The following is a 13033-nucleotide window of genomic DNA, read 5'->3' on the forward strand; positions in this document are numbered from 1 at the left end:
CACTAAATACACTAAAAGGAATTGACGACTACAATAATATTTCGACTGCATTATAAAACCTTGTTAATTTTGGTTTCACTCATTATACACCGATGTGTGTTAGCAATGTATACTTTTCCGAGCTCTGTGAAACCATCAAAGACATACGGGATTCGAACCAATGACCTTTGCAATTCTAGAGTAATGTCTTACCAACTAGACCACCAAGATTGCCCGAGTAGCTAGAAGGCAGATCGAATCCTTTAGTCTAGCAATGATTTAATAGAAGGAAACTTGCATCGGTGGATAAGGAATATTAATCAACCTTGTTGTTAATAGTGCACATTGCAGTGAGTTGGGTTGCCCGTTCTAGCGCTTTGACTTAGGGCTTTGAATAAGTTTCATGCTTGCCAGGTGCACAGTGCAAACCTCAAGGACAATTTGAACAACATCAGCAACAATATCTTCACAAAAAAATACCCAAATAAAAGTTAAAACAATTCACAAAATCCTTCTGCTGCTTTATGCAGGTAATTTTTGGGGGGACTTGTTTGAGTTCAAAATGTGGTTCTAAAGTTCATTGTTGGACGACGGTTAAATCTTTTAGATGTCACCGGACCTTCCTGACCAGGATCCAAGTTCATAAAGCTGTTAAGCGGAAAATACTGCTTAGTAAATCTCTTTGCTAAGCAAAACATTAATGTGGCACCAGCTGCAACAACTGTGCTCAGCAAGTGTTTTTTGTGCTTATAGGCTTTATAAAATTGGGCCAAGTACCCATATAATAAAGAAGTCTCTTTGATTTTTCAAATGGAAAAATTAACAATTTATTATGAAAATGCGAATGCCTTGAATAGTAAGTTCCAAATTAAAAGATCAGAACATAATTAATGCTAATTGAATTGAATTAAATTAAATTTAATCGACTGTATGGCTTTTGAAAAGCAAGACTGTCTTTGTGAGGCAAACATCTCTGTAAAATACTTGTTACAAAAATTCCAACTCTAGACAAAAAATTGCACAGCTATGATAAATTTCTGATTGCTGTTGTGAGGGGGTTTGTGCCTTGTGTAAAAAGTAAAAGTGTGTTGCAAGTGCTATTTTAATTTTTAATGGGCTGTAATACTTAAGTTTGCTTCTAGTTTTTTAGTGGTGTATTTAGGAAAATTATAAATACATGTTTTTAGGTGTTCGGCCACCAGCCGAACAACTATTGTTATTGTTCTGTTTTTTTTTTTTTTTTTTTTTTTTTTTTTTTTTTTCTGCGTGTTCTTCTCCTCGAACGTTCTCGCGCGATTTTCGCAAAAACTAAAGCTTGTATGAACCTGAAACTTACTATATATATTGATCTTAATGAGTAGACGAAACAGCAACATTTTTGGAATGATGACGTCATTGATGACGTCATTACGTTCAAAAAAACGCTAAAAATTGGAGAGTTCATATCTTGAGAACTACAAATGCCACACACAAGATATTTGGTGCATATAAAAGGTCTTGTAATTAGCTACAAAAGTCGTGCACAACGTGACCTCATGTGACTTTTACTTCCGGTTGAAACCGGAAGTTCAAAATTTCAAAAGTTTATATCTCAAGAACTATATATCATATTCGCAAAATTTGAATATCAGTTTGAAGATCAGTTATCCTGCTCAAACTTTTGCACAAACATAATGCCAGTTGAATTTTGCCTTCTGGTCGTAAAAGCGCGCGTTTGTGTTGACCTCCATTCATTACGCGTAGAAACCAGATAGTATCGCTATTCATGTATGTGAATGCTACTATTGTATTGTGGGTGTGTGGGTGTGTGTGCGTGTAGTTCATGTAGGCCTACATTGTATCCATGCTCTACGACAAAACAGCACTGCGTGGCTGTGGGCATTACGGGTTGTGTATACACATGCAGACTCCGTTGAAGGCGCGCGTAATTCAAATTCCACTACGCTGGGATTCGCCTCATCTTTCTTCGTGCGATTTTGAACAAAATGTTAAACTACTATGAACTTGAAACTTATCATAAACATGAACTTTCATGAGTAGATGAACCCGCAACTTTTTTGGAATGATGACGTCATTGATGACGTCATTACGTTAAATAAACGGTAAATAATTGAAAAATTCATATCTTGAGAACCACAAACGCTACGTACAAGATTCTTTCACTACATGAAACCTCTTGTAATGTTCTACAAATGTTGTACACAACGTGACCTCATTTGACCATTCACCCGAACACCCTGAGTTTGTACACAAACTCTCAATTTCTAGTTTTAGTTTGGTATTCATTTCTTTTTAGAGGTGTAATTAAGAGAATTATAATAACATGTTTACATTTTTATTTTTTTATTACAGCTTTTGAAGGTGTGTTCAAGGAAGTTTTAAGTAAATATCTTTGAAAACAGAAAGAGAAGACAGAAGGAAAAAATATACAGGGAAATCTTGGGTAGTTTACTTCAAACATTTCCTCATCTTTCAAACCTTATTACATAAAGCTGCTAAGCAGGATTAGTCTGCCCTAGGCAGATTCGCGAGGCTAGCAGCTTTATAAAATATGGCAAGCTATAAATCTGAACCCTTCCAAGATCCATGAAGGAGTCTTAAACCAAAGCTTTAATCACGGCCGGACCACATCGGTCACATCTACAATCACCTTGATGAACATTACGTTATCCTTGACGTACGCTACGTCGCTCAGCACAGACTGAGAGACAAAGAGCGGGCATCCAGAGGCGATGTTCATCTCGTTAGTGGGGCGCTGGAAGCTAGAAGATGACGGGTCTGGCCTGAAGCTATCTGTCAAATGGCGTCGACCCTTGTCTTGATCCATCAAAATCAACGTCACCTTGAAAAATAATGATAATAATAACAGAGACTTATAAAGTGTATGTACTACCAATAAGGTACCCAAAGCGCCTGAACAGAAAGAAACATTATGTAAAAGGTGTCACATCACACTCAACAGCCACTGGCAGAAAAAAACTTGTGCACATCCCTTCTCTTAGGGATAAGGGCAAACAACTGGATTCTGTTCATATATAAACAGCTCAACATGTTTTGAGATGTGCCCCTTCTCCATATTGAAAGTTGATACAAATCAGACCGACAACCACCATTAAATAAAATCATTTTATGTTTTCTTCCATTGAGCTGGGTACAAACCATGCCTGCAGGAAGTCCAGTCTAGATGGCTCTGTTGCAAACACGTGATGTCACAGGTCACATGGTCTATACAGTGGAGTGATTTCACCGTGTGATTTCAAACCCCATTATTGGGTGGAAATTAAAAGTATTTGGTAAACTTCACAACAATAAATTCAAGTAATGTTTTGGTTCAAAGCTTATCAGGGATGTGATAGGCTGTTCAGAAAGCCTGAACTGTGAGCTCAAAGTATCAACGCTTGAGAAAGCGCAAAGCTTGGGAGTGCAAAGCCTGCTTTTAATACATTTATCCATGGTTTTAAAACCCTACTCTGCCATCTTGGGCTTCCATGGTCTTATCTTCATGTTTTTATGAATTAGATCTAACTGAATAAAAGAGGACGGGGGTGTAAAAAAAAAAGAAAAACTTGAGAAATAACATCCCTGGCTAATAGACATTACTCACCTTAGGGCTGAATGGCCATGGTAACAAGGCATCGTAATCACCTCGCATCACCACAAAAAACAAAGACACGTGGGTGCCTTTGCCCATCCCGTCGCCATTCAGATATACGCGCGCGCACATCTTGTAACCGTAGCGACTCGTATAGAATGGCTGGCTGTACAGTGACAGCGTCTTCCCGTTGTCTGCATCCCTCTTGCGTCTTGAGAAATCCTTGATCTTCCAGAGGAGAGTTCCCTCAAAATTTGCCGTCTCCATTACCTGGAATCTAAGGTCATGCTCTGCGATGCGGACGGCGTGCATTCCCATCTGATTCTCCATTGCTGTGATCCGCGATGCAGCTATAGGTCAAAGGTCATTTACAAGAGGGCAATAATTAGTAAAAAGCCTTGACATGCATTCAGTCACAACAGTTTATATGCAACTGAAAGGGGAAGCTTGCTCTAGAATGAGCTCAACTTGATCAAATTCTAAGGTGAGAACACTGATATTAAAAAAAAAAAACTACAGAAAAAAATATGACATATTTGTAATTTGGAACTTTATTTCAAACCCAAAACAAATCATTACTTCCCCAAAATGGTTATTATCGTGAACCCGTAAAAGCATCTTTTTTCAACTCTCCTAAAAGATGGCTCCATGTTTCCCTTTAAGGTCACTTTACAAAGAAAATTTACATCTTAGATTCAGGCAAGGAATTACATGCAGGCCACAGAGGCCATTGCCCCTGGTCTTGGCCTTGGGAGCCCCTTCAAAAGTTTCCCATTGACTTTAAGAGATTCTCCAAAGGAAGTGCCCTTTGCAAAAATAAAGTGGCCTTGGCCTTTAAAAGATGAAAAACCAGGCCTGTGAATTGGCCTGTCAACGTACACACTGCACTTCCACTCATTAGCGATACTTCGGGCCCCGATGACGATCTGCCGGCAACCTGCTGCTCCAATTCTTGCAGTTTGCTTTGGAATTGCTCGTACTTGTTCTGGACAGGCTTGAGGGACTCTTGGAGTGCCATCACTGTCGTCTGCTTGGCCATCTGGTTCATACGGTCCTCCAACATGTCTATCTTCTCCAGCCTCGGTGCAATGTTTCTCTGCGCACAATTTAAAGCTCACATTTTCAAAAGATTTGTTTCGCAAACAAGACAAAAGACACTGGTGAGGGAGCGTTTAAAAAACACGTAAGATATGAAAGAGCCAGAAAGCCTGTCATTTCTCCAGCCATAATTTTTACAAAGCTCACAATATTTCGCTGCGTACAATTTCAAGGGCACATTACAGAAGATTTGTTTCTCAAAAACGAGACAAAATATAACAATTCAATTGTGATGGAAGGTAAAAAAAAATGAAAAAAAAAATGATGTAACCTAAAATCTTTATGACTGCAAAAAAGCCATTAAACCTGGAATTTCTTCATGCATAATTTTGTACAAAATCTCAAACAAATGAAACATAAAATTTCACACTTCATTGAAATTGCATACATCTTTGTCTAATTTTGATATTAAGAGTTCAGCTGCTATTTTTACATGTCTTGATTTTATGTGGTGATTATGATACAAAATGTGTTCTTTTTCATATGACCGCTGCAGTATCTTCAACAATCTCAGAGTTATTACTCCAAAAAATTATTAGCATAAAAACTTATTTGGTTATGAGCGATAGAGAGATGTTGAGAGTATAAAACATTGTGAGAAACGGTTCCCTTTGAAGTAACGTAGTTTTTGAGAAAGAGGTAATTTCTCACTCAAATTTTAAAAGACTTCAAGCCTGAAGCCTTTTATTGGGCATTTGAAAGCACACCAATTTAATTTTATTATTTATCTTCCAACTTTAATGACCAAATGAGCCCAAATACACAAAGTGAGAAAATACTTGTCTTTGACAATTACCAAACGTGTCCATTTCCTTTAAGCATGTTAAGAGTCTTTTGTTGTTTGAGGTGGTTTTTTCTGTTACCAAAAATTGCAGTATTTTCTAGTTTAAAGAATCACGCCACCCAAGCAACGCCACCCAAGCAACGCTTTCATCCGTCTCTCCTTACCTGCAAATCTCGGATTTGCTTCTCGTTCCTCTGAGGTAATTGCTTGAAGCCTCCGCTGGAGATGTCCAAACTGTGCATCTGGTTTCCAACGGTTATTGCATCAACTTTACGAGACATAGCAGACAACATGGAATCCATCTGGATGATGTGTTGGGTGACTAGCGTGAGGTGATACGCTTGGGCTTCTTGCATGTGGTCATCCATCATTTTACGTTGTTGCTGTATTGATACAAAGGGTGTAAATAGGGTACCAAAAATAATATGTGAATGTTTACTAAAATACTAATTTTTACGAGGCACATCTCTTAGAGACAACATCTTGACCAAGACATGCTCGGTGCCTACTATTTCCCTTATCTTATTTCTCTCTGAATCTAAAATCTTCAAATAAACTTCTTTAAAGTGTCTGACTCTCACTCACTACTGTGAAACTGTGAAACTATCAGCAACCCCCCCCCCCCCAACCATCACCAATTTCGCCCGGCTCCTCACACAATTTTAAAAGCCAGGTAATTACTCAATATAATTGTTAGCATAAAAACTCACTCGGTAATGAGTAATGGAGAGGTGTTGATAGTATACAACATTGGGAGAAATGGCTCCCTCTGAAGTAACGTAGGTTTCAAGGTAATTTTCCACAAATTTGATTTTGAGATAACAGATTTAGATTTTAGGTCTCAAAATCAATCATAAGTTTTTTCTTTCATTATTATCTCGCAACTTCAACAACCAACTGAGCTAACATTTTCTCAGGTGTTACTTTGTGCATATATGTTGAGATACACCAAGTGAGAAGACTGGTCTTTGACAATTAACAATGTGTCCAGTGTCTTTAAGTCGTACATTTTCAAATCTCCATACTATTTCTAATCTGATCTGTTCCTCCCCGAAGCAAGACTTATTTCCAGATAAATATCAGCAATTACTGATAGTGAAAATGGTTCCGAGTTTGTGCTTACCGAAAAGTTACACCCATAACGTTTGAAAAGACACTCAACTGCAGTCAGAGGACAGCTTGTTGTAATGTGTTCATCAATCTGTTAAAACAAAAAGAGGTATATCCAAGACAGGTGGTGGGGTTAGATTTTGCACATTTTATTTCATGAAGCAATCATCCTGAAGTGCTTGTTTGACAGGCAAATCCTATTTTGCCAAGAAAATATCAAATTGGCAGAACTACATTTCCTTTTAAAGGGAGCATAAGGAATCCGTTTGTTTTCCCAAAACATACAGTTTAGCTCTGCAGATACAACTGGCTTTAAGCTATAAACTGGCATTAACGCTTCCTGATTGTGAGTTCCAAATAACATGTTGTTGATCAGTCTAGCTGTTGTTAAACCTGTCAACACGCAACGTTTGAAAATGATACTTACAATGTGTAGGTAAATGATGGGGAAAATTACAAAGAACAATTGTTAACTTTCCCATGCATTTCACAAAAGTGTGAAGAGATAAAAAAGTGGTTTGTAGCTCAGGCTTTTTCTTAGTTTGAGGTACACCATGTGGGTTATATCAATATCTCTGAGCCTAGGTGTAATTTACAAACTCAATAAGGGTTGCCCTTTCGAGAACATTTTCAGATGGTGTCGCATACATCGCAGCAATACATTGCAGTTTAAATGTGTAGCTTACAGACCAAATGAACACTTAGGATGGTTACTTCTGCAGTTTCTTCTGGAAGTGGATGGTTTCCTCTGTAGTTGAGACACACCCAGTGCAACCTTCAAAGCTATCTGTCAAGCTGGTTGATACATTCATAAAAGTGTGACATCTTGACCAGTCTCTCCTCTCTACGTATGGAGAGACTTTCTGGTTACAGCTGCTTCTGCAATTGAGTCCCGCTGAGAGGTTCAATCTCTCTAAGCCGCTGCACAAATATCAGACTATCAAGTGTAATGTGGGTTCCCCACTCTCTGTGGTTTTTAATATCTTGACACTGGACCTCTAGAAAGAAGCACACCACCTGATTGAGGCTTGGTGTGCAATAAGGTGTAGATTTGTGGCGTCAGTAGACTACTGGTTGTTCATGTGGAAAGAAACACTCCATGTGATCCCTGAAGTATACTGGATATTGACCAGCTGAAGCACTTTGACATGATACTCAGCTTCACCCCTGCATGCCCTTGTTCTTTGTAAAAATGTCGCATCAAGTTGATTTTTGAAGACTGGTCTTGCACTGAACCCTGTCTTACTGCTTGCTAGGTGTTGCTGAGAACGAACAGCCAATAAAGCAAATGACATTTATCAAAATTGTCTAACTATGTCTGTACTGCGGAGGCCTGCTCCTTCAGAATCAAGACTCACTAAGCAACCACGTTGTGCAGCTTACAGAAAACACTGGAAATAACATTCCAACGGTTTGTTAATTCCAAGATGGCCTCAAGGAAGAATGAAGGTGAATTTTCTTGTGAAATATATCATCCTCAAATGAAATATCTACGATAAAAAAAAGTTTTCCTGCTCTTTTAAAACTAAACAAAAGTTAATAGACAATGCATCGTATGAGCATAAATCTAGATTACAATAAAGTAAAAAACATGGTATCCAAGCCAATATTGGAGTATCATTTCTCCAGTTATAGTCTATTTCTTATGATCTAAAAAAAAATATTTGTCCACCAGTAGAGAAATCCTGGGCAGAACCCTAAAGCTGAACTTTCTCCTTGATTTGTGTATACCTTGACACAACTAGGAAGTGGCAGTAAGTTACAAACCACACAGGAAACTTTCTGGGTATAGAAAGTTAGGAAGAAGAACAAAGAGAAATCCATTAGCATGTTTCAAATACCGATTCTCATATTCAAGGCTCATATTTAGGATCAAGGGCCGTGTCACTCGAGGCAAATTATAGGTAACCAGTTCCCGGCAATCTCCATAAAGGCAAAACATTCATATTTCATTGTTCATATAAATTTCTTTGGTAACTTCATTATTTTGGATAAGTTTTGCTTGTAAGTATGCTTGGTTGTTTTAAAACACAGGATATGGAATTAGTTCTTCACAAAGTTCACTCTTTAACTTGTTAGATCCAAGCACACTCCACAACCGCGCTTTTGGGAGAACTATGTCACTTAATTCTTCTCATTAAATCATCGTACCATCAAAAATTACATAATTGTCAGAGCCAACTGAATGAGTGGAAAATCAAACTGAACTTAACCAATGTTGCCTTTGGATGCTCACTGAAGTAACCATCAATCATCTAAATCGTGTGCTTCAATCAAGAAATAATTAAACTTTTGTAACAGTTCCCTTAAAGGCATGGACACTATTGGTAATTACTCAAAATAATTGTTTGCATAACAACTTACTTAGTAATGAGTAATGGGGAGAGGTTGATAGTATAAAACATTGTGAGAAACGGCTCCCTCTAAAGAAACGTATTTTTTGCGCTTACAATACAATGTACACACAAATCTGCTAACAATGATACTTATTTTATCTTTATGTACAGTACTTACTTTATCTTTATGAACCATAGTTGTACCACATTTGTTTGGGCATGAAACCATGAGCTCTCTGCATTTCTTCTCGTGCGACTGAAAAAATAAAAATGGCATTTCTAGAGTTTTAAATTTTCACACATTGGTTGAATCGCCACAAAGATGTATCACACCCAGGTTTAGATAAAACAAAATCAGTTGGGGTTACAGTACATTATTCATAAGGGCAACGAGATGACCTGCGACATTTGTCGCGACATTTTAATTCGTAAGCTACATGTAAAAAAAGCAGGAAGCCATATTTGTACTCCAAAGAAAGACTAGATCTACTGTTAATCACACGACTGCAGATAAAACATGATGAGCATCTGAAAGTCCTGAAACATAATCACTATGCAGTGATCAACCAAGTCAGTGGCGTGTCTTGACCAGAGCGATTTAGTGCGGCATACAAAGTCGAGTTCTGTTGGCCAAGTCATTACGAGGTGAGTGGGTTCGAATCTCGGTCATGACATTTGTGTCCTTGAGCAAAACACTTAACTAGAATTGCTCCGTTTAACCCAGGGTTACCGATGAGGGATGGTTCTTGTGATAGATTTACCTTGCTGCTCTATACACTTGCTGTATGCTTGCTGTGGAGCTGAGATGGTTTTAAAGAATGAAATAAATGGCCCAGTGACCAGCGATGATAATTATTAAGACATGAGCGTCACTGAGATGAATCTGATCTTAAGAAGCCACTATTTTATTATTAGTTGCAACTATAGTCACCACATGTATTATTATGATAACTAAGAAGGTTGTAGTTTTCAAACCAAGTTACCTCTTGCTCATTTGCCATCAACTCCGTACCACAGAACTGGCATTTCACTCTGCGGAACAAACATTCATCCTCCAAATGCTGGGCGAACTTATGTCTGAGAATTCCAGCCGTGCATCCTTTGCTCCTGTGAATACACTGTATCATCTCGTATTCACATTCCTGCTGTACGTGTTCATCCAGGTTCCTCAACAGTAGCTGCTTCTGGCAACCGGCCTCCCTGTTTGCGCAGTACACATTCAGCTTCTCCAGTTTTTTCCTCGCATGGTTGTCTTTAATGATGTCCTCCTTAGGGAACGTTTCTCCACAGTGGGGGCAAGTGACAGTTTCACTTTGAGTCCTGCAGTCGGATAATTGAAAATTTGTTTGGACAAATTGGATTTTTTTTAAAAGGTTGCATTCTCCTATGATCCCCTGGCTGCTGCTTCCCAAGTTGTATCATATAAACTTGGGTGTGATCCCTGAACATTACAAGTACTACTTCTGACTGGCACCCTGAACAAAAATATTGACAAAATAGGGAGTCTGCCAAAAATGTTGACACAATATATGGAGCTGGGCTAGATAGCTCAGTGGGTAAAGCTTTGGCACCATAAACCGGAGTCCGTTGGCTGTAATCCCGCTCTAGTAAATTTGTCTTTGTTCAACCTCAAATTAAAAATGCATACAAATGTTGCCCTTTACTGCCCTTATTTCACCCAAGCTTACAGTGTGTCAAAAACTTAAATGAACTTTTGGCTTCATCTGAAAATATCTTAGCCTGATCCATTCGACAGTTTCTAACTGCAGCAGAAAAGTTTCCAACACCTCTGGGCTTGATTTCATGCAACTGCTAAACATGGAACTCTGCACTTATCGCCTGTAAAACCCAGAATTCTAGTAGTGCCGTGAATTTGGGCCTTTCTGGTTTTGTTTAAGGACACCTTACTCCGCTCATCCGGGGTGCATTTTGGCGGCTGTAACCAATAATCTGTTTCGGTCATTGGCCAGTGATTAACCAATGGCCACTTCAACTGAAACAGTTGTTGGTAACAACCGCCAAAACGCACCCCTGGTTTACGTTTCAACCTAATAAACATTTAATTCTAGGCATCACTGTTCCGTTTGAGGTACAAATTGAAAGTTGTCAGAAATGATTCTATCAAAAACAATATCCAGTCTAGTCATGTACGTTAATTACTTGATAGTTCTATGTAGACATCCGTAGCAGGCTCTACAGCCACATCCTTCCTGCATGGCCCATCGTAACACCTTCTTGCATATCGTGCAGACGAACTGTTCATCGACAGGGTTGATGAATAAAACCTTTGGTATGCCTTCTACCTCAATCAACGATGGCGGAGGTGAAACATTGGGCATAGGACTGAAGCTCACATTGCCCGGAATCGAAGCAGTTTTACTTCGTAGAGGTTCTAAAGATGAAGTGCTTGTTGCCATTGTTTAGGCACACTTGGGCAATAGATGTGGGTTGCTTTTTAAAATGCAATACTTTGGAACTCTTTCTATACATCTGTGCGACTTCTTCAGTAAGACTTGTCTTGTGTACCTAGAGTTAAATCAAAAAGGAAAATAATATAACAAAAAGATGAATATAATTTTTTAAGTGAAAAATGTACACTTCCACAACATTTAATACCACCGGGCTTACCACTCATATCTGACAGAGAATACTGTTTTATCTTATAATTTAGTACAACAGTCTCATGATTTACTGACAATATCTCCTGCTTACTTCATGCTGATTTTAAAAGTTTACTTCGCAGAGAGTAGAACTAGAAAGGTAATAAAGTAGAACTATTTGACTGAGGTACTTTCACGCATGGAGGAGGGAAGAAGGAGGGTTCATGTAACTTATGTAGGACTGGAGAGGTAGTTTGCAATGTCAGACAATTCCACTGTTCGGACAACTTGATGGTTTGGACAACTCAACGGTTCGGACAACTCAACAGTTTGGACAACTCAACGGTTCGGACAACTCAACGGTTCGGACAACTTAACGGTTTGGGCAACTGAAGTTCCTGAACAGTTTGGACAAGTCAACGGTTAAGACAACTCCATGGTTCGGACAATTCAGGGGTTCGGACAACTCAACGGTTAAGACAACTCCACGGTTCGGACAATTCAGGGACAACTCAACGGTTCGGACAACCATGCTTTCAGACGACTCAACGGTTCGGACGTCTGGTCTGGTTTGGAGAACTCAACGGTTTGGACATTTAAAAGGTTCATACAATCAACGATTCCAACAACTCGATGGTTTGGACAACTCAACAGCTTGTCCGTTCATTCAACTGTCAGACAAGCTTTGTTTTGGCATACAAACGTTACTAATCCTTGTTTAACGTTCGATGTTTGACATTCGAATAATGTCAAACAAGAACACGCCAAACAAAACTATTATTGGTTTGACATCAAACCCCATTGACCTATCGCGGTGAGTCACATCGCGGTGAGTCACGCAGTGAGTCACACGTGTGGCGGCGCTGCGGAGACGGGCTGCTTCAAGAATCCATATTTTCGTTGTGCGCACGAGATCATATGTCATGCGCACAAAATAATAACTGACTGGGAAAACATAATAGTGTGTGTTTGTGTGGCAATCCAACGATTTGTCTCACCGTCGAGTTTGTTCGAACCGTTGACATGGTCTAGTTTAACAACAGACGAGTTGTTCGATGGACGAGCTGTCTGAACTTCGTAATTTTGGGCGAACTTCACTCTTCTTTCTTCAGCCATTTTAAATTTTAATTTTAAACATAGCCTAAATTATAGTCATGTTATTGTTAGAATTACAGATAGTACGGGACAACCATCACATCACTGCAGGATCACAAGTGTCAATCATACAAAAAGATTTTTAAAAATAGACACAAAACAACGGAAAAAAGGTAAAATTCTACATTCAACTTACAAAGAAAATCGTCACGCACACCCAAAGCCTTTCCGGGAAATCCCCATAGGCATAATAGTCAACGGACTTACGAAATATTGAAATCAAAAAATTTCCTCCGAACAGTGACGCCCTCTGTTGTTGGTCGCGACTCAAGGCCGGTTTATAGTCGGTCGCGGGACGTATACCCTGCAAGATATGTTAACAAAAATTTTACCACACAGGCGAAGTATGCTGGTGTATGCTGGTACTCAGTTATTTTTG

The 13033-nt window shown here is 38.9% G+C and overlaps 1 protein-coding gene across 1 annotated transcript; it reads right to left on the bottom strand.

The window, feature by feature from the left end:
* Positions 1 to 1318: 1318 nt before the first annotated feature.
* On the bottom strand, positions 1319 to 12901 carry LOC139952018 (TNF receptor-associated factor 3-like). The gene is made up of 9 exons (XM_071950995.1): positions 12791 to 12901; positions 11060 to 11425; positions 9883 to 10219; positions 9078 to 9155; positions 6577 to 6654; positions 5618 to 5836; positions 4451 to 4667; positions 3584 to 3921; positions 1319 to 2821 (listed from the first exon to the last, which is right to left on the bottom strand). Exons 2-9 carry the CDS (start codon positions 11314 to 11316, stop codon positions 2594 to 2596), a joined length of 1752 nt encoding a protein of 583 aa, XP_071807096.1. The 5' UTR covers positions 11317 to 11425; positions 12791 to 12901; the 3' UTR covers positions 1319 to 2593.
* Positions 12902 to 13033: the final 132 nt, after the last annotated feature.

This window comes from Asterias amurensis, chromosome 1 (genome assembly GCF_032118995.1).
Source record: "Asterias amurensis chromosome 1, ASM3211899v1".
In the NCBI taxonomy this organism is placed as follows: domain Eukaryota; kingdom Metazoa; phylum Echinodermata; class Asteroidea; order Forcipulatida; family Asteriidae; genus Asterias; species Asterias amurensis.